Below are 20,706 nucleotides of genomic sequence, written 5' to 3' on the forward strand. Positions count from 1 at the left end.
GGGCGACTACACACAGACCGTCACCTGGGCCCTGGCTCTACACTGCACCTGAATGGGGGAGGGGTGCAGCGGAGGGGAGGGGGTGGCTTCAAGGACTCAACAATTCCTCAGTGGAAACAAGCTATGATCCATGAGACCAGCTTCTGGGACTGCAGAAACCCTGCCAGGAACAGACTACAGGGCTGCTGGGAGCGGACGGGGCGGGGGCAGTGCGGGCGCCACTCACAGCTCGTGCTTCAGGCTCAGGGCCGCCTCTGCGTCGTCGTGGCGACAGCACAGGCTGATGAGGGCCGCGTAGCCGCCGACACTCATGTCCGACTCGTACTTGGCTTTCAGCTCAAGAGCCTTCTGCATGTTCTGGGGAAACAGAAGAGAGGGGGCAGGAACGGTGAGGCCGCTGGTGCCCCCGCCCAGAGCTCGGACAGACTTGACGATGGTCCCCTTAAGAGCAAAGCATTCATGTCACTGCGCTCATCTTGGTCCGTGGTCACGGTGTTTACCCTCTGAAAAGCAGCAAACACACAGCAAGTCCCTCCAAGACTTGTTATCTGTCATGTAAAACAGGCCACTGCTTGTGACAATTTACTGTTTTCACGTTGGCGGCTGCATTGTAAGAAAGACTTCCAGCCCCTACTCACAGTCAGACTCACACGCACAGAAAGCACATCGCAAGTTCTCAGTCTAACTCAATACCTAGTAACGTGAAAAAATGTTGTAAGTGGAGAGAACCGTATTATGATCTTAAACTCAGCGGCATTTTCTTGTCCTAAAGCAGTGGCAAAAGCAAATCAAACTGAGCTGCAAACTGTGAAGCCGCGCACGCACCCCCGTCGCCGGCGCATGGGAGAAGGAGCAGCTGGGCGCCTGCTGGAACAGGCGAGACCCTTTATCTCAGAAAGGGCTTTTTTCCAGCAGGAAAATGGAATTTCAATCCCTGCATTAACGACCTAGTGGTATTTGACTTGCAAATGACAGCGGCACGTATCAGCGCTGACAATCTGGATGTGAGCGACCGCAGCCTGGCTTGAAAGGACATTTGGCATGTATGATAACCCTATCACGGCTGTTACCGTCATTCACTCCACAGATTATTGTAAACAAACTTCAGCAACCCCAAAACATGCCATTCAAGGTGTAGCTGAAGTTCGTTAACCTTTCATTTAATTGTGTTCTTACAGGCGCGACATGCAATAATCAATTGTGGGAATCGTAGATGCCCCATTTGGCTTTGCACAACAGGATCGTGAGAGAAACTCCCTGAAGAGCCCACCTGGACGGCGAGCACGTTACCTCTTCCGCGCAGAGGGCCAGGATGAGCTGCCTCAGGGCCGCGCGCACGGGCTGGTTTTCCGCTTTCAGTTTTTCCAGCGTCGCCTCCAAATCAGATGATGTCAAGCGCTGCTCGGTCTGGAGAAAGAGGGAAAGACCCCCCAGAAAGCGGCAAGCCGCCACAGGCCTGTCAGGGAGTCCCCGGCTGGACCTGGCCAGCCTCTCTCAGAAATGCGCACAGGACAGAACCGGGAGGAGCCTCTGGCCCCAGTCTGAGTCCTTCCTAGCTGCGCCAATTAAATCCCAAGCAGCTTCAGCGCCAAAGCCTACTTACTTTCTGGGAGTCAATCATCTCTCTTTCAATCAACACAATAACATCCTAAAATCGAGATTAAAATTAGAACAGAATCAGGAGACTGGAAGCATGATGTCGAGTGAAAGTTAAAAGCATATTCTCACTGCATCTACCCGTCTCTCCCCAATCTTACGGAAGCTGCACGCATACTTTTAAAGTCTCCACCAACAGCCAATGAAAAGTCGTTTTAATGGTTTCCGTGCCCCAAACAGCTGTTGGCCCAAAGCAGCATCTTGCCCGGAGACTCGAGCCCGCCCCTCCCGTGTGCCAGCTCCCGGGGTGCGGGCGGTGGGACACACCTTGATCAACTCGGGAGCGTGGCGGCTATCCAGCACGTTGCGGATGCCTCTGTAGATATTCTCGGGGATTTTCACATTCTGCAGAGGGAGGAAAGCTGAGTTTTTAGATGACCAAACTGAAATCTGTCTAACAGGAATTATCTCAGACATAATTTAAGTCTCCAACTCATGTATGTCATTGAGAAGTGGTCTGGTTGTACTTAAAAGCAGCAATTTCAAACCTAATAGGTACATGTCAGGCAGGACAGGCATTATATAGCAAAAAATGAAACGGTACCATCTCCTTCAGCTGATGGAAGTATTGTCTCAAACGCGCCTCCTCGGCCTGTACCTCTGAGTCACTCATGCTGTCAATCAGGCTATAAAGGAAGTAGCCAACAGCCTCTGTGGAGAACAGCAAGAGAAAGCGTTCCACCGAAATTACCCAGGCTGTCATGTTATCAAGATTAATTTATAAGAAATCATTTTGGTGTGAGATGTCACCCTGATGAGAGGCTCTGAAGTGGCAACAATGATCACTGAGGCATAGAGATTATGTGGTTGGGGCGCACACAGCTAACTGGTGAGTGAAAGGAATATTAATTATTTTCAGGCCGAGTGACAGCTTCTCGGGACTGAATCTTACTTCAATCTATTTTGTTCCACCATTCTGTGACAGAAGTGGCCCTGCCCAAGGCCTGACCCTGGTCCTGTCCACTCCACAGAAGTGAAGATAAATACAAGCCTCATGTACAGTCCTGAGCTGAGTTTTTTGCGTAGATACTCAGGGAAACATAAAATGGGAAAGGATTGTTAAATGTTGAGCACAGAAAGTTAAATAATTTTAATAAGCAGATACAGTAATCCTACGGCGAGCTGCCTATTAGCCAATGAAAAACCAAGATTAACAAAGCTGTTTTGTGCCAACAGTAATCTTCCCGTGCACTGGAGCGTGCGCGCGTAGGACCCTGCGCTGACACCGAGGGCAGAGCCGCGGGGGCTCGAGAAGCAGCTCTCCCAGCGGGCCGGGTACTCCGGGCTTAGGACTCGGGGGAGAAGCAGCTCTCCCAGGGGGCCGGGTACTCCAGGCTTAGGACGCGGGGGAGAAGCAGACGCCAAGCTAAAGCCCGTGACACAGAGTCACGTTTAAGTGGGAGCCCTTGGCCCGTGTGCAGCTCGCCGCACTCGCCCCCGCCGGAGGCCGACTAAGCCCGATGGACCCCAGCCTGTCCCCACCCCCGGCAGGCCCCTCCCGCCTGGCAGAGGCGTGGACATGCTACCCGTGGGTCCCAGAGGGTCCTGGCGGTAACGGTCATCGTGGTACAACAGCTCCGTGATCTGAAAGACACAGGAGGAGCCGCGGCTGAGTGGAGCCACCACCCCGGGGCTCGCCTCCACCGGCCGTCTGTCCTTCAGACCGGGCGGGCCCCGCTCTCCCGAGACGCTGATTCCCGCCGCACGGCTCTGGCCTCACAGGACTGACCCATTAATATTCTGGAAGTGCTCAGCACGGTTACTACGCACTGCTGCTTGGCTTTTCTGGGGCTGGACTGTATTTTTGCGCCATCCCAGTGGCAGTAAGAGCCTCCGTGTGCTCCTGTGACGGCTCTGCTGTCTCAGACCACGCCGGCGTCCAGAGCACGGAAGACGCACGCAACAGTCCCGCACTGACTCTACCAGCAAACTTTGATCCAAATGATCCTCACATGCACTTTTTGATGAAAATGACCGTGAAACGTGTAAAATGAGCCAGTGACTTGGGAATACCGTATTAGACTATAGATAAAATAAGTTGAAAACGTAAGAAGAATGGAACGTACAGCTATTTTCCAGAATGGCATGGATTAGGAATTCCGAATTACATTAGTATATTCTGTGAATGAACCTGTTTGTTCTTAAAACAGTGCCTATGTGTAAGTCTTAGCGACACAAACTGCAAGTAACCGCCACTGTTTGCTCACTTTTAAGTAGAATTACCCAGAAGTGAAGACAACCTGCCTCATTCCACCACAAAAAAACAGGCTCCCATTAATGGCAATAGCTTCACTAATCTCAAAACAATGGTGATTAATAAAAAGATCAAACATTTCTTTCAGAACATCCCTTCCAGGGGCTGGACTCAACTCCAGCAGCAGTGGACACGCCTGAAGGTGCCCGGGCAGGCAGATGGCCCCTGGGAGCTGGGCCTGAGGGAGTGGGCAGTGAGGGCCGGAAGCGAGCACGGAACTGAGGCTGACACTGCTTCCACTCTGGCACCACAGACAGGGCCCCCAGCACCACCAGAAGTGACCGCTGACCACCACAGAGGGTGACCCCCACCCCCCAAACAGGGGGAATATTTCTTAAATTTCTTCTTAGATATAAACCCCAACCATATATTAAAATTGACTCAAGTATAATACTAAATACGAAATATTAAAAAAAGAGCTAAATATAGAGGAAATACCAAAAATACAGCTAATTAAAGTTAGGATTTTGTTTGGGGGCCACACCTGGCGGTGCTCAGGGGTCACTCCCGGCAGCCCAAGGGACCTTATGTGGCTCCAGGCCAGCCGCCCATAAGGAAAGACTCAGACCCACTGTACTACTGCTTGGCCAAAATTAACTTTAGATTTAAAGAAACCATTTAAATTCGGAGTTCCAGAGTTCCAGTCAATAACGTACCTCTGATTTTAACAAATACTTCCTCTGACTTCGCGTGAGAATAATTATTCCTTACATGAAAGCAGTTAGCTTCTTTTAAGTGATACCAATTAAAAAATGGGTGACACAGTCTCCTCTGTGGGTAGGTACCCGATGCAAATACACACGTGCACACACTTCGATCATTAACACGCAGCCAGACCCGGCCCCGTGCCCTCTGGGAAAGAGAAGCTGCTGCAGGACAAGTCCAGCCCCGCCCGCGCCCGGGGAAGGAGCAGCCCGGCCCTGCTCGGCCTCCCGGGACTCAGCAGCACCAGCACTCACCTTGCTCCAGAGATCCACATTCACAGACCTGCAGAGGGCAGCAAAGGATCACACGTGAGCCCAGAGCTTTGGACGGCATCTTCACTTAAACACACAGTTACACACAGATCAAAACCTTAAAATATGTCAATCTGTTTCCAAAATCAGGCTGAATTTTCGGGACAAGCAACTCAGAGAGGGTGATTCTGCTTCCTCTGAACCATCCACACGACCGTCCACAGTCTGTTCTCTAAACAAGGTTCCTTGAGGCGAGGCCCTGAGGATCTCAGCCGTGGGCCCAGCTCCCGCCGGTCAGCAGGGAAGCGGTGAAGTGGACAGTGGACGAGGCAGGGGCAGCACCAGGAGACACCGAGGGGGCTGTGCTTGCAGCTGTGACCCGAGGCCAGGGCAGGGGACGTCCGACACAGCCGGCCAGAACCCACCACCAAAGTGCTGGTCCTCGGAGACAAGGGGAGGAGCCGCTCCAGCTGCGGAGCATCAGTCCCTGTGTCCCCCCCCGGACCAAGTGCCAGAGAGACAGCGCGGGGAGGGCACTGGCCCTGCACACGGCCGGCCCAGGCTCCTTCCCAGCATCCCAGACGCTCCCTGAGCACAGAGCCGGGAGCAAGCCCCAAGCACCACCAGCATGGCCCAAAACCAAACCCAAAAAGCAAAGAAAGATACTGATCAGACTGGAGCGGAGGCTGCCCGGTTGAAGCCCCGGGGCCGCGGCCGAGGTGCGCGAGGCCCCACCCCCACGTCTGCGCCCCGCAGTCCAGCCTGTGTGTGAGGACGAAGGCGGGCCCGAGGGCCCGAAAACGACAGGTGAAGTGCGAGAAGCCAGGGCAGGATTCTACGCTACTCCTGGGACTTCCTGTACAATTGAAGTTATTTCCAAGAACAGCTCGACCAAATTTTGCAAGCGTAATCAAAATCCATTTACAAACAAGACAACCGATAAACACTGGCTGCTCTAAGCTTTTCAAACAAGACTTTCTGTTTTCCTAAGAAACTTTGTAAGTTTTGAAGAGCAAACATACAATTACTATTAACTTGTTAATTCAAGCACAATCTACCTAAAGCATTAACAGATTTTATTTTTCAAACTACAACTTCCTGGAAAGTCTGTTTTTGGGACACACGGCGGCGCTCAGGGGTTACTCCTGGCTCTATACCCGGGGACCCCTCCTGGTGATGCTCAGGGGAACACATGGGATGCAAGGACTGAGCCAAATGCAAGGTAATCACCCTACCCCATGTACTACTGGTCCGGCCCCATGAGTCGCATTTTTATATTTGGTTTCTTTCTTAGAAAAATAAAGCAAATTTTTATGTGCTAGAAAAAATAATTTTAATTCACCTTCACCTACTTAACTTTTTTTTTCAAAGAAGAAACACCAATTACAACAGTTTATAACTATGAATCAAACGTTTGGACTGAATTTTGGTAAAGTGAGTACATGCATGTATTTCCCCTTGAAAATACTCAGAGTTAACCGATACAATCTAGCTGGATATCAGAGGCATTATGCTAAGTGAGAAAAGGCCAATCTCGAAGTCGGACACTTCGCAAGTCCGTTCACAAGCCTTCGCAAAGCCGCAGAGTCCCAGACATGAGGACTAGCGTTTCAAGGAGCCACGTGGAGGGACGGGACCATACAGGCCTTCGGGAACTGGGCTGGGCTGCGGAGGGCCGTGGGCGGCGCAGCCACAGAGGACGGGTCTTGGGGTCCCCGCACCATCCAGGCGGCCACGGGGGACAGAGTGCTGCCCGGCCAGAAGGGGGTCTGGCCCGCTCCCACTGAGCACTGGTCACTGGCAGGCCTGGTCCCCAGCCTGGCCCTGGACACCTGCTGGCACCAGGTGGGGGACACTCTGCGCCTGAGACCTCGGCTTGGCAGGAGTGGCCCTGCCCACGGAGCCCCTCGGAGCAGCTGTGGGAGGCACCACGCCACCCCCCCCAGGCCTGGGCACCTGCCATCCGCAAAGGACAGTCCTATGGGCAGTGACTCGGTCATGCCACAGCCTGCAGCCGGCCCCACTCGGTCATCTGAGCCCCACAAAGCCAAGAGCCTCCCTCATCCCACGGCCGCTGACCCTAGAGGACCTTGTCTTTGTCCCTAGCAGTGAGGCGCAGAAGACGAACACCAGGGGGGCTCTGAGGAAAAGGCGAGGGCGTGCAGGGGTGAGGGCACAACGCAAGAGGGCAGGGAGGGGAGGGCAGCGGAGGGCAGGGGAGGGGAGGAAAAGGAGGGCAGGACAGGGGAGGGGAGGGTCTCTGCCTGCACACCTCGCCCTTCTTCCCCTCCTGGCACAGGACAGGGAAGGTCAGGTCAGAGGTCAGAGGCAGCCCCTCCACAGTGGGCTTCCGTGACCCCAACTCCTGGGACTGACTCCACACAGACCACTGACGTGGAGTAATGCAATGTTCTCTCTGTTGGAGCTTGTCCAGCCGTGCCGGGGACTGCCCTTGGTTTGTGGGTCAGCGCTCCATGTGCTTTGACCCGTGCTGGACGGCCAGCACCACCTGTCACCCTGAGCGACAAGGCGTGTCCCTCTAAATGAAAGGCTGGTGGAATAAGGGCACCCCGGACATCTAAAGAGCCCCTCCCCCCCAGTCACCTGCTCTGAGCAGGCCCAGACGGAAGTTCCTTCCCAGGAGAGCTGCCCTGCAGGGACTCCCAGAGTCTGGGACCGGGGGCCGCTCCCTTCCGTCTGCGAGGCTGAACCTCAGCTCCACAGCCAGACACCAGGGGAGACGTGCAGGGCTGGGCAGTGCTGCTGAGTGACGCCCTCGGGACACTGACCCGGGCCCAGCAACCAGGAGGGGCAAGACCAGGCAGGGCCAGTGTCCGCGGGCAGCTAAGAGGACACCGACGCCCACTTCGCCCTGACCAGCCCTGGCCATTGCCTTGGGCCCCCAGTGCTGACTGTGGCCCTAGATGTCAGGCTGGAGAGGACGGTCAGGCACACTGCCCGGAGGGTGAGGGGCCCGGTGCAGGCCCAGCACGATGCCAGACGGCCAGAACCAACCAGCAGGTCCCACAGGGATGACGACGGAGCCCGGCCCTTGGCGGCCTTGGCCCACAGAGAAGCCTTTTCTGGAGGACACGGGGACACCAGCAGTGGCCACACGGTGACCTCAGTGCTGCGGCGGGCAGCTTGGGCTCACACCAACGTCTGGCCTCTGCCCAGGAACTTCGGGGTTCCTTCAGAGCCCACGGGGCCGCACCGTGCGGGTGCAGGAAGGGCCCGGGCGTCTGGGCATGTCCCAAGAGGCCCTCCCTCCGGGCAGGGTCCAGCCAGTCTGGTCACAGGAAGGACGGCAGCATGGCAGCAAAGCGCGAGGGGACGGGCAGCACTGTCCCGAGGACGCGCGGTGACCCGCCCCGCCACACTGCCCTGCACATGGCCTGGACAGCGGCAGTGACCGCCCGGGCCACACAGCGTGAGGCTAGGGGAGTCCCACGCAGGCAGGACGGCCGGACGACCTGACAGACTGGACGCTGGCTGGTCTGAGGGGCAGGAGCGTTGAGCACTTGCGGCCCTGGGCTGGGTTACAGCCCGTTCCGAAGGCCCCGAAGCCGTGAGCCGAGTCTGCAGCCGGGGCTCCTGCAGGAGGGGCCGGCCCGCCCCAGCCACCGCCCTGCTCATGGGGCTCAGCCCGCCCCAGGCCTCCCTCCTGTCAAGCATTTTCTCTACTGGACAAAGGCAAAGGACGGTGGCTCAGGGAGCGTCGGCGAGACGGTCGCCGTGAGGCTCGAGGCTCCAGGTCTGAGTGGGCAGCACACGGGCTCACCCCGTGCAAAACCCCTTCCAGGAGCCAAACTGAAAGGGCAGGTAAGGTAGCCGGCGTAGGACACGAGCCCCAGAGGGACGGGAAGGGTCAGCTCCCTTGCATGGTAGTGGACCTCGGCCTCAGAGTGACCGTGGCAGGGCACAGACGCCAAACCTTCCCACCACGTCACAAACTTATCCAACACCCCACCCAAGACCACACGGAAGCGTCCGCCCGTGTGGACAGGGGCACGGCCAGCTCACCTCCGGAAGCCCAGGATCAGGCTGCCTTTCAGGGCGGCGAGGGACAGCGGCTGCGTGTTCGACTTCACTGCAAGAAGGAAGGACGATGTCAGCACAGACGGAGCCTGAAGCTGCGTCCCCGCTCACCTGGGAGCGCCCACGGGGCCCCTGGAGAGGTGTTCGGCCGCACAGCCCCGCACAGCACTCCAGCCCCACGCCCACGGGCTCGCGGCCCCCCACTGGGCAGCACTGGACACTCAGCACCCCACGTCACCTGAGGGGGCCAGAAGCCGCTGCCTCTGTCCTGCCCCCTTGTGGGTCCCCAGTGCTCTGAGTGCTCGGGAGTCAGCCCGGTCCTGCCACGGGCACGGACGGCCCACGGAGGGCTCCCGCAGGCAGCCCCGACTGTTCCCTGGGAACTCCTGAGCAGCCCGGGTTGACCCGCTTTGTCCAGTTGTCACACCCTCACCCTACTCACCTCCGGCGGGCGTGGCTCAGTGGGGAGACGAGGAGACTGGGCCTCGGGCCGTACCCGGGTGCCAGCTCCATCCCCGGCCCCAGCCCCAAACCTGCTAAAGCTTCTCGCCGACTCCACCTGACACACAGAACCCACAGCTCTCCAGCGTCCCTGAAGGTGCCGGGGGCAGGCGCCGAGGCCAGGGGAGGGCTCGGCCGTGCACGCTCCGCACTTACGGAACGACAGAACGAAGTCGAGGTTCCCACTGGCAGCTTCGCTCCGCAGCTCCGCCAGGGAGAAGACAGTGAGGTCAGGCAGACAGCCGCGCTCCTGGGGGCACACGTGTGGTCAGCACACGGCTCAGACACATGCTCTCTGGTCCAGCCACTCGCGTTTCCCGCAGGCCCAGAGTCAGAGCAATCCTGGAGGCCATGGAGGCCATTTGGCCCCTGGCTGAGACCCAAGTCAGACCCCATATTCCAGTGACACCTCAGAAGCCGGAAAGTACATGAAAGCCAGAAGTGACACACGTGAGTTTTAGATCCGAGTTGTTCAAAGGTGTTCCATTTCCAGGAAGTTTACCATCAGCGACAATGGGCTGGTTCTCTCCAGCCACACACCCCCTCACCAGCCTAAAACTCTACTGAGCCATCAGGAGGCGGTGACGGCGTCTCCTGGCCAGGCACTGCCGCACTGTCACGGCCGGCAGGGTCAGGAGTCCAGGCAGGGCTGCGTCCGGGCTGGCCCTGGTCACAGACAGAGCCACCTCCACTCACTGCCGTTCGTGTCAGGGTTCCAGGCAGAGCCCTGCCGAGCTCTGACATACTTCCTGCATCTCGTGTAAAATCACGGCGTGTGGCCAGGAGGCGGCAGGAGGCCCAGGCGGGTGTCCCCGCACACCTGTCCTGGCGTCAGCTCTGCTTGGCCTCCCCGAGAGCCAGGCTGAGAGCGGCCCCCAGACAGTCTCAACAGTCCAGCCTGAGCACTCAGCGAAGAGCACAGGCAGCAGGGCAGACTCGGGGAAGGGGCTATATTCCGTGTAACCGTGGGCAACACGGCACAACTCCCACCGCAGAGGGAGCAGGGGTCTGCGGGCACCTAAGCTGCGAGGAGGGCTGGGCGTGCTCCGGGGTCAAACGCGACCGCGTGAGGAGTGGACTGCGAGCCACTGTGAGAGTCAACAGAGGCTGACGGGAGGGCCCGAGAGATGCAACAAGCCTGTCGTGCACACACGCAGACCTGGGTTCGAGCCCCGCAGCGTCCTGGGCCCGAGGAAGAGCGCTCGTGAGGGGCGCAAAGCACCCACGCCAAGCCGCACCTTCTCTCCCCTGGCTTCCAGGCCTGCTGCCGGCTCTGGTCAGCAGTCCCCACAGCAGGACTCGCCTCAGACCATTCACGTCACCAGGGGGCCCCCAGTGGCCCCTTGAGTGCGCACCCACCTGCAGCACGGCACGGGCCCGGGCCACGCTCTCGAAGGCCGGGAACACGTAGCTGACGTAGGTCTCCTGGTCGGGGCTCACTCCCACCTCCTGCATGCCCTGGAGGACCTCGACGACGCCTGGAACAGACGCGGGAAGGACGCCTGGAAACACCTCAGCGACGGGAAGGCTCTGGTCGGGCCACACCCTGTGGCACTCGGGGCAGACGCCCAGCCCGCACTCAGGGGCTCGAGGGACCACACGGGACCCTGGGACGCCGGGGGCAAGGCAGGAGCTTCCCTGGTGTGCCATGCTGCCGGCGTCAGCCCTGCTTCAGCCTGTTTCCACGCCGAGTGCACCAGCGGGTGCAGAGCTCCGGTCCCTCGGGCTTGTTCCTCCCACGGAGGCCGACTCCCCACTTCACCTCAGAGAAACAGCCCAGGAGGCCGGGCGCCAGGTCCCCAGGGCCTGTAGCGGCTACACTTACAGCCAGAAAACACCCAGGAAGTCACCATGCGTCTGATGACCCACACTGTCATCTTCCCAAGGCTGCCTTCTCCCAGACTCCCCACCCAGTGCTCCCCCGCAGCACCGCCAGCCGGCCAGACTCTCACGACAACCAATCGGTGCAGAGATGAGAGGCGGAGGCTGCTCTGACCCTGCAGAGGCCACTCCAGACTGGACAGGGAAGGCAGAGGACAGTCCTCCCTGTGCTTCAGAACAACTCGGGACGCGCTTGCGGACAGTGAGAAGGGGGCAGGGCCTACTGACCGAGCCGAGGCACCCGCCTCGCACGCGGCTGCCCCCAGCACCGCAGTTCCCCGAGCACCGCGGGGGTGCTCCTGAGCTCTGAGCTGGAAGCACACTGGTAGGTGCGGTTCGAAAGTTAAGAAATAAACAAAAGTGAAAGAAACCACACTCTGCTGCATCTCCTACTTCCCAGGTCGGCGGACACGAAGTCTGCTTCTCTTTCCCCAGATACGTCTCAGGGAGCTGAAAGCCGACTGGACAGCAGGTAGGGAACGCCCAGGCCCCGGCGTGTGCGGCCTCCCTCCTTCCTGCTGCGGGGCCAACCTGGCCGTGTCCCCTCGGCCCCCTCTGGGCCCCCAAGCACACCAGAGGGAATTCCTGAGTGCGAGCCAGGAGTACGCCTGAGCAACACCAGGTGCGAGCTCCTACAAAAACCAAGAAACTACGCACGAAAACGCCCTGGGTGCAGACAAATCCCGAACTCCCGCCAGCAGCGACTAAGTCCAGCCACAGGGACGCAGCAGCAGCACGGGCGCCAGGCACAGCACTGAGCGTGCAACGGGAGGCCGGGCGGGAGAGCCACAGGCCAGGGGCCACAGGAGTCGGAGAAGCTCCACGCACGGCCAGACGTGAGTTCCACGGAAATGGAATAGGAGAACAGGGGGCAGGAACGGGGTCACGGGGTGAAGCACGGGCCGTGCGTGCCGTGAGGTCCCGGGCACCCGCCAGGAACCAGTGAGGACTCAGAGGCGAGTCTCAGGCTGCGGGGGGAGCCAGCGCGAGCACTCTGGGCACTCGCTCCTCACCCTGCAGGCCGAGCCGAGCTCGCCTGAGGGAGCCGCTGTGCCCGCAGGGAAGCACAGCCAGAGAGGCACCGGCCCGACACGGCCTGGAGAGGTGCGAGGTGCCCGCGGCCGAGTCTGGAGACCCGGCAGGACCGCAGGGCCCCCTGATGCAGACACTGGGCAGAGGCAGGAGAGACGCTCAGGTGTGTGCAAGAGGGACAGCCGGAGTGTCCCAGGCTCCCCTCAGAAGCGTCTGCCTGAGAGGCTCCGGCCCGGGCTGAGGCGACACCTCAGAGCTCAGACTGGGAGGGACGCAAGGGTTAACCAACAGATTGTTTTCACGGAGAGTCTTCTAAAAGGGATCTAGACGTTTACAGCCAGAAACAATTAGGGAATACTTGTTTCACTATTTCCTTTAAACCAGAGATGGCTATGTATTTAAAATAAAATTGCAATATGAAGTCTGCTAAAAGCACTTTTTTTGTTGTTTGTGCATTTTGTTTGTCACCCAATGTCACACTAACAACTCTGCATCTCATTCTAAAGCACATTATACTGTGAGATAAAGTGAAAAAGACCATTTTTTGTTTCCCCCGGGGGAAGTACTTCTGTTAAAAGCATCTTTTTACGAGAATGCTCTTTCTGAATTACCAATAATGCAAACCAAAGAATTAGATCCTGTACTCTAAAATTTAATATTTGCTCGATTCTTATTCATGCCCTACAGCCACCCCCCGAGTACTCGGGAAAAGCCGCTAATGCTCAGGCGTGCCCGAGCCTGAGAGTGCGGGGGCGCACACAGGGGGCTGCTTCGGACACTCGCCTGCCTTCCTGCCAACGGGCGCAGTGTGGCCCACCAAGTGCCCACTTGCGGCCACGCAGCTGACTGCACGTGCCATCGCCTCAGATAAGGCAAACGGCCTCCAACTCCGAGTCTGGTCAGTGCCTCAGCTCTGACTCACAAACACTGGGCCGCTGGAACTGCCCTCGCAGGCGTCAGCCCCGAGACGGGAGACGGAGGGAACGGAGGGAAGGGGACCAGAGCATGGCCCGGGGTCCACTGTGCTTAGGCCGACCTCTCTCCCCTCAGAGCCTGCCGTGTGCTTCTGTGCTGCTCTGGTTTCAGTTCTGCTTTTCCTGAAGTTCCTTCCTCAGTGTCCGTCCTCAGTGCTCCCCACTGCAAGCCTGGCACACCCTGCCCCGGTCTCCACCTACTACACACTCACCTTGGACATTCTTCTCCTTTTGGTGTGCAACAAGCAAGGGCCAGAAGTAGTGGGTCCTGAGAGGAAACCCGTCCTCCGCTAGGGCCTTCATCAGCGTCTTCGCCAGCCCTGACAGGGAGCGGGGGCGTCACCAGCTGCCTCGCCCGGCTGCCTCGCCCAGCCTCCCCGCTGCCTCGGCCACAGCCACGTACCGAGCTTGTTGGCGGCCAGCGCGCAGTACAGCGTGAACTGCAGGGCCGAGGTGTGCATCCGGGCCTCCTTCAGCTTCCGGCAGTAGTCCCGCAGCTTCTCTGCAGGCTGCAGCAAAGGGTCCCCATCACCTGCCCGCAGGGGCCCGCCCGCCACCCTGCCCTTCATCCTCTTTCCGCTCCAAGATCTCAGCACTGAAACTCGCGCCCGTGACCTGAGTGTCGCCCCACCGCCTGGCACCATCCGCAGAGGCAGAGGGAGGGATACCGTGTCCACGGCCACACAGTGCCGGAGGAAGAAGCTGCCGAAGTCGCTCCCGCTGTCCTCCCTGGAGACGGGGCAGGCCAGCAGCACCTCCAGCGCCGTGTCTTCCATCTTCTCGGTGACTAACAGCAGGATGAGGTTCATCACGTCTGGGGAGGGAACGAAGACAGGCTCACTAGTGAACGGAACGGGGAGAATATTCCACACTGCAACACAGTGGCAAACCCACGGACGGAAACCCCGAGAGGCCCTGCACGAAGAACGGCAGAGCACTTCACCCAGCACGGGGGGCAACGCTTGAAAGCAAAGACCTGAGGAGGCCGGGCGGCTGGGGAGAGGAAGCAGCCAGGCTCAGCTCCGGCCAAGGGCCCGGTCCTCGGCTCACTGCCTGCACCGTGGCCACAGGGCACCCCCGCCACCACAAGTCCTCACGCTGACCCTCAGGTTCCCGGCTCCCTCAGCACCCCCGAGGGGCCACCTGCACCCAGAGACCCACGCCCCGACCTCCGCAGCCCCCCAGGGCCCTGACCACAGCCCCCCGCCCCACTGCCCCCACAGCCATCCCTATTCCTAGACGGCAGAAGCTGCTCCACTACCTGGAATGTATCTTCTCTCGTAGGTGATCCTGCTCAGGATCTCGGAGACGTGCTGCGGGTGACCAGCTTTGCTGAAGCTGAAGATCAGCTGCAGTAAGTCGCGGTCCATGAGGTAAAGGTCAGATTTCTCCACTTTCTCCAGGGTCTACGGTGTCAGAAACAGAACAAGTTAGAAAGCGGAAGGAACATCTTCACTGATGCAAAATACATCACAATACCAAGACTTTACAGTCAGGACGGTAAACCACCTGGACATCGAGGATTTCTCTTGTAAAACACAAAAGTTCCAACAGTTAACTGCCACATCGTACCAAAGTCGAACAAAATCTCCTCCAGCCCTTCTGCACACAAGATGCACTGTGTATGCAGTAACTGTGCACTCGCTTGCCACGTACATCCAAGGCCACGAGCCACTTCCCCACCCCGGCCTGCAGCCGCCGCCAAGTCGCATGAAGGAGGGAACAGGCCGCCAGGCTGGCTGTGATCAGCTGCGGTTCACTTCATTCTCCTGCGCGCCTGTCCCCGTCTGAGCCCCCCTTCGGTCTCACGCTGCCCCTCATGCTACTCTTCCCTGAGCCCAGTCTTGCAGCCCTGGTCTAGAGCCCGACCTCCAAGGGCTGGGGGTAGCGACTCCACTGGGCCAGGTAGCACCATCAAGGTATGTCCTTCCCTTCTTCCAGGGAAGCTCTTCTAAGAAAAAGATCTCCTCCTCGGGGCTGGAACGATAGCACAGCGGGAGCGGGCAGGGTGTTTGCCTTGCACGCAAGGCCGACCTGGGTTCGATTCCCAGCATCCCATATGGTCCGCTGAGCACAGCCAGGGGTAATTCCTGAGTGCAAAACCAGGAGTGACCCCTGAGCATCACTGGGTGTGACCCAAAAAGAAAAAAAAAAAAAAGAAAGAAAAAGATCTCCTCCTGCTAGGAGATCTGCTCAAGGGCGTGTTTTTATCTAAGGACATACTTCTCCTTTCCTTAGGCCATAAACAGCCGTCTTAAATTTACTTCTTAGTAATCTTTCTAGCAATCTTCCTAGTCATTTGTATGGAGCAGTAAGAGATATATTAAGCTTATACAGTGGCTCTCCTGGGGACATCTCGCTATAGATCACAGACTACAGTCCTCAGGCCAGATTAGTCCTTCCTAATCCCTGCAGGGTCCTTGTCCAGTCATTTTGGGTCATGACAGAATTTGTCCACCACCATGCTCTTAACTTACTATAGTTTTATGGCACTTGGCCTGTCCCATTTTGATGCCAGGGTAGCTCATAGCTTGCCCTGGGTTCATCCAGTCCCTTTGTTGGGATGCTGCTTTTGGGGTACTAGGAACCAAGGGCAACTGAGACTTAAGTCAAGTAAATATGACAGATGCCCAGGAGTAAATATATTTGGAACCAATTAACTCCAAGTCACAAAAGCATAGCATCAGCTGTCTTCCTCTGTCTATACAAAAAGGACATTGCTTCAAAGTAAACTATGCAGAGAACACAGGGAAAGAGAAAAGCAGTATTTCACTGATAAATACAAAATCCAGTCCTTAGAAGGATCTGGCCTTACAAGAGTAGGGTCTGATTTGGGATACAGGTGATTAACCGATAGGGGATCAGAGGTTACAGATAACACAGGAATGGGAGCCCTCAGGAGCAGGCGTGACCTGATAAACCAAGTTCCCTGTGGCAAGGGAGAAAGGACAAGCTGATGTTATCCCAAAACGTGCCGTCACAAACAAAAGACACCCTCGCTCCTGCCAGGGGCCCCTCTCCGGGGGAGTCGCACCTGCTTCACCCGGTCGATGTCGCCCTTCTCTGCGTAGGCACTCAGCAAAGCCAGGTACGTGTCTGGCCCCGGCTCAATCCCCGCCTCTCTCATCACGGAGAAAATGTTCTCTGCATTTTCCATGTCCCTGTGAATTAATTCAAAGGGAAGAAAACAAATGGCTAAGCGTGTCCAAGGCCCCTGACCTGTGTCTTCGGGCAGCACAGCATCAGAAAGGGGCAAACACGCATGGAATTGATCACAGGCTCTTGAAATAAAATTATCTTCTACGAAAGAATCCAAGTTTTGCAGCAAAATAACCTGCATTTTCTCACTAATTTACCTGTTGTGGAAGAGTATCTTTTAGCAAATCATTCCTCAGGGCGGACACTCTGCCTGGGCCCCAGCCGCCAACGGCCTCAGTGACCACCACCAGCCGTGCCGGCTGCTGAGAAGTAGGGTCCTGTACAGGGCATGCACTACCTCACTCGACTCATTTTGACGGGCAAAGATGGCTTCAGAATCTGCCCCGTGACTTCCATGACTCCTGTGCCACCAACCCCCAGGGCCTTACCCAGCTCGGGCATGGCCCGTGACAAGGGCGCTGAACACGGCCTCCGTGACCGGAAGATCCTTCGTCTTCATGAAGCCCAGAACGGTGCTGCAGGGAGAGACGCGCCTCGTCAGGCATCACGAGAACAGAGCCCAGGAAACCTCGGCCCTCTCCAAGGTGATTCGCAGTTTCATACTGCACTGCCCACTTTGGAAAGCGTCGTTCTGGGCCTGAGGGTCAGATCAAAGGCTAGGAACTGCCCTTCCGGGCAGGAGGCCTGAGCTGCACCCCAGCTGTGGCCCAAACAGCCCCACCTCCAAAATTAGAGTGAAAATCAAGTTCACTAAGATCCGTTCAGTGAAAATATGATCAAGCATTTCAACATATCCCTAATTGCTTAAACTCTCCACTCAAAGACAGAATTTTACACAGGGCCAGAGAGAGTGCAGCAGGGAGGGCCCTCGTCTTGCACACGGCTGAGCCAGGTTTGATCCCCGGCACTTCGTATGGTCCCCTGAGCACCACCAGGAGTGATTCCTGAATGCAGAGTCAGGATAACCCCTGAGCATTTCTGTTCGTGGCCGAAAAACAAAAATAAAAAATAAAGAATTGGGGCTGGAGTGATAGCACAGCGGGTGGGGCGTTTGCCTTGCACGCGGCCAACCCGGGTTCGAATCCCAGCATCCCATATGGTCCCCTGAGCACTGCCAGGGGTAATTCCTGAGTGCAGAGCCAGGAGTAACCCCTGTGCATCGCCAGGTGTGACCCAAAAAGCAAAAAAAAGTAAATAAATAAAAAAAAATAAAAATAAAAAATAAAGAATTTTACACAAGCAGAAAAATGTAACTGATTTTATACAAACTAGTGAGATGGAGAAAACTACATTTTTACAAACAAATAGTTTAGAGGCTATGAATAATTCCTCTGGGAAATAAATAGTAAAGAACCTTAACATCTCAATTTTAATACGACAGTTTGAATTCTCTGCCGGATAGCACAGTGGGTAGAGTGTCTGCCTTGCACGCAGACGACCGGGTTCGATTCCTCTGTCCCTCTCGGAGAGCCCGGCAAGCTACTGAGAGTACCCCACCCGCACAGCAGAGCCTGGCAAGCTCCCCGTGGCGTATTCAATAAGCCAAAAACAGTAACAAGTCTCACAATGGAGAAGTTACTGGTGCCCGCTCGAGCCAATCGATGAGCAATGGGAGGACAGTGCTCCAGTGCAGTTAACACAGCCCCTTCCCCCTCCCTGCCTGCTGTCCCGCCTCGTCTGGGCCTTCCCCGGGAACCCCCAGGGAAGCGAGACGCGGCTGGTGCCCGAGGCCTACCTGGCGCCCTGGATGTCCCCGGCATGGCAGTAGGCAGCGATCAGCCTCTGGTACGTGACCTGTCAAGGGAAGGGCGGGTCAGGCCTGGGAGGCGCCCCGGGCAGCCGTGCGCAACACCACCTACCCGGTTGGGCTGCACGTTGGCTTTCTCCATCTGGGCCAGGAAGTCGGTCGGCGAGAACCTGTGCTCGTTCTGCAGGTAGACTTTCAGCAGGGCGTTGTAGTGGCTCACGTCATACACAGCACCTGCGGGACAGCAAACAGGCGAGGACTACTCAGCTCCGGGCCTAGCCACAGCCAAGCGCACCTCAGCTCACCGAGGCCACTCAGCACCCGGAGGCAGAACCGCCCCATGGGCCTTCGAGCAGCCCCGGCCACAGCCCCGCGCACACAGGGGCGTCGAGACGCAGCAGGTGGACGCACGAAGCTGCTCACTGCCGAGCGCCCCAGACCCACTTGCCCGCGTCCTCGTGGCCTCCCCGCCCCCAGCACGTGCTTCAGTTCTCCCACAGAGCTAACCCGCTCGCTCGTTCTCATCATCAGACGGTGCAGCATCGTTAGTGGCCGGTGGCTCCCCTACCGCAGGGGGAACCCGCCCGCCCGCCCAAGGCCAAGATCTGGACTCGGGGGCCACTTGCCCATGAAACACCACATCCAACTCTGACGGGCCCGGGCCCAGGCAAGGGCCTGACGGGGCTGCACAAAGGCGACAGCAAACCGGGTGTCTGCAGACGTCCTTCAGGAAGCCGCCAGAGGGGGCTCAAGTGAGGAACATCTCCACTAGAAAAAAATACTTTCTGGAAAAGTAATTTCCTCTGACTGCACAAAGACATCGAGTCTGGGCGGCTGGAGTGAGGAACTGTGCACGCCCGGCGACTGTCCCCCCCATACACGGAGACAGGCCTCCACTCCGCACACCTGCAGGCGACTGTCCCCCACACACCGGAGACAGGCCCCCACTCCGCACGCCTGCAGGCGACTGTCCCCCACACACCGGAGACAGGCCCCCACTCCGCACACCTGCAGGCGACTGTCCCCCCCATACACCGGAGACAGGCCCCCACTCCGCACGCCTGCAGGCGACTGTCCCCCCACACACCGGAGACAGGCCCCCACTCCGCACGCCTGCAGGCGACTGTCCCCCCATACACCGGAGACAGGCCCCCACTCCGCACGCCTGCAGGCGACTGTCCCCCCATACACCGGAGACAGGCCCCCACTCCGCACGCCTGCAGGCGACTGTCCCCCCACACACCGGAGACAGGCCCCCACTCCGCACGCCTGCAGGCGACTGTCCCCCCATACACCGGAGACAGGCCCCCACTCCGCACGCCTGCAGGCGACTGTCCCCCCATACACCGGAGACAGGCCCCCCACTCCGCACGCCTGCAGGCGACTGTCCCCCCATACACGGAGACAGGCCCCCACTCCGCACGCCTGCAGGCGACTGTCCCCCCATACACCGGAGACAGGCCCCCACTCCGCACGCCTGCAGGCGGCACTGGACTTCTTCACTTTGTTTCTGCCACTGTGGCAACAAAGTGGCTTTGTGAAATTCCACGAACCTTTTAAACTGATGTTAGTTTAATTTCCTGGGTCATGTCTTCACAAAGAGAAGAGAAAATTTCAGAATTGCTGACTGTCTTTTGGGCTTTTTTAATACTAGAAATTTTTTTTTTTTTTTGCTTTTTGGGTCACACCTGGCGATGCACAGGGGTTACTCCTGGCTCTGCACTCAGGAATGACTCCTAGCGGTGCTCAGGGGACCATATGGGATGCTGGGAATCGAACCCGGGTCGGCCGCGTGAAAGGCAAACGCCCTACCCGCTGTGCTATTGCTCCAGCCCCTAGAAATTTTTTTTGTAACACGAATTAAAATGTCAAAACGCTCAATTTAATCACATTTAAACCGAGTTTAATGTTAAACTCCGAGTTCCGGGACATAAGCCGAGACTCGTACTTGACCACGAGAAGGCGACCCTCGCCTGGCAGGGCTGCTGGCCTCGCCCACCCGGAACCCTCTGTGGGCCTGGACGCATCTGCCCGGCGCAGGCGGGCGCGTCTGGAGCGGCTGTGCAAGCCGGTGGGCGGCAACTCCCAGCTCGGGGCCTGTGCGATGTGTCCCACGACAAGTCCCGGCTTCTCTGGCCAACTCTGCAGCTTTACCTCTGCCCTGTTGTATGTTCTGAAACCCAACATCACTATCTTTAAAAACACCCTAAAACCTGAACTCAAAAAATTAATTACGGAAAAATGGAAAACTCAGGTAATTTATTGACTCCCCGCTGAGGTGAGCCTGCTGTAATCTTAGTATTTTTCAGTTAAGGCCCACACGTTTCTGCAAAGAGAAACCTGGAGATTTTATACGCTTGCACTTAAAAAGCACGTGCTTATGTATAAGACACATCTCCAACTAAGATCCACTTAATCCATTTTATATTACAACAAGAGAAAATTACAGACTGTTGATTATTAAATACATCCACCCGATTTCCGGAGCTGAGTATTTTGGTATCTCAG

General features: G+C 57.4%; 1 protein-coding gene across 2 annotated transcripts in view; it reads right to left on the bottom strand.

Annotated features, from left to right (window-relative positions):
• The window catches only part of LRPPRC (leucine rich pentatricopeptide repeat containing), a 50,657-nt gene that overhangs the window by 22,485 nt on the left and 7,466 nt on the right, over positions 1 to 20,706 (bottom strand). For both annotated transcript variants that reach the window (XM_055120666.1, XM_055120667.1), the window contains exons 4-21: positions 18,311 to 18,432; positions 18,187 to 18,245; positions 16,880 to 16,966; positions 16,327 to 16,453; positions 14,554 to 14,698; positions 13,961 to 14,106; positions 13,696 to 13,801; positions 13,505 to 13,612; positions 10,765 to 10,883; positions 9,562 to 9,655; positions 8,890 to 8,956; positions 4,870 to 4,897; positions 3,183 to 3,240; positions 2,201 to 2,307; positions 1,924 to 2,001; positions 1,604 to 1,648; positions 1,291 to 1,407; positions 227 to 357 (exon numbers count right to left, since the gene is read on the bottom strand). In XM_055120666.1, the coding sequence (XP_054976641.1) occupies positions 227 to 357; positions 1,291 to 1,407; positions 1,604 to 1,648; positions 1,924 to 2,001; positions 2,201 to 2,307; positions 3,183 to 3,240; positions 4,870 to 4,897; positions 8,890 to 8,956; positions 9,562 to 9,655; positions 10,765 to 10,883; positions 13,505 to 13,612; positions 13,696 to 13,801; positions 13,961 to 14,106; positions 14,554 to 14,698; positions 16,327 to 16,453; positions 16,880 to 16,966; positions 18,187 to 18,245; positions 18,311 to 18,432 (1,744 nt within the window). The remainder of the gene's footprint in view (positions 1 to 226; positions 358 to 1,290; positions 1,408 to 1,603; positions 1,649 to 1,923; positions 2,002 to 2,200; positions 2,308 to 3,182; positions 3,241 to 4,869; positions 4,898 to 8,889; positions 8,957 to 9,561; positions 9,656 to 10,764; positions 10,884 to 13,504; positions 13,613 to 13,695; positions 13,802 to 13,960; positions 14,107 to 14,553; positions 14,699 to 16,326; positions 16,454 to 16,879; positions 16,967 to 18,186; positions 18,246 to 18,310; positions 18,433 to 20,706) is intronic.

The sequence above is a fragment of the Sorex araneus genome, chromosome X (genome assembly GCF_027595985.1).
Source record: "Sorex araneus isolate mSorAra2 chromosome X, mSorAra2.pri, whole genome shotgun sequence".
NCBI lineage: Eukaryota > Metazoa > Chordata > Mammalia > Eulipotyphla > Soricidae > Sorex > Sorex araneus.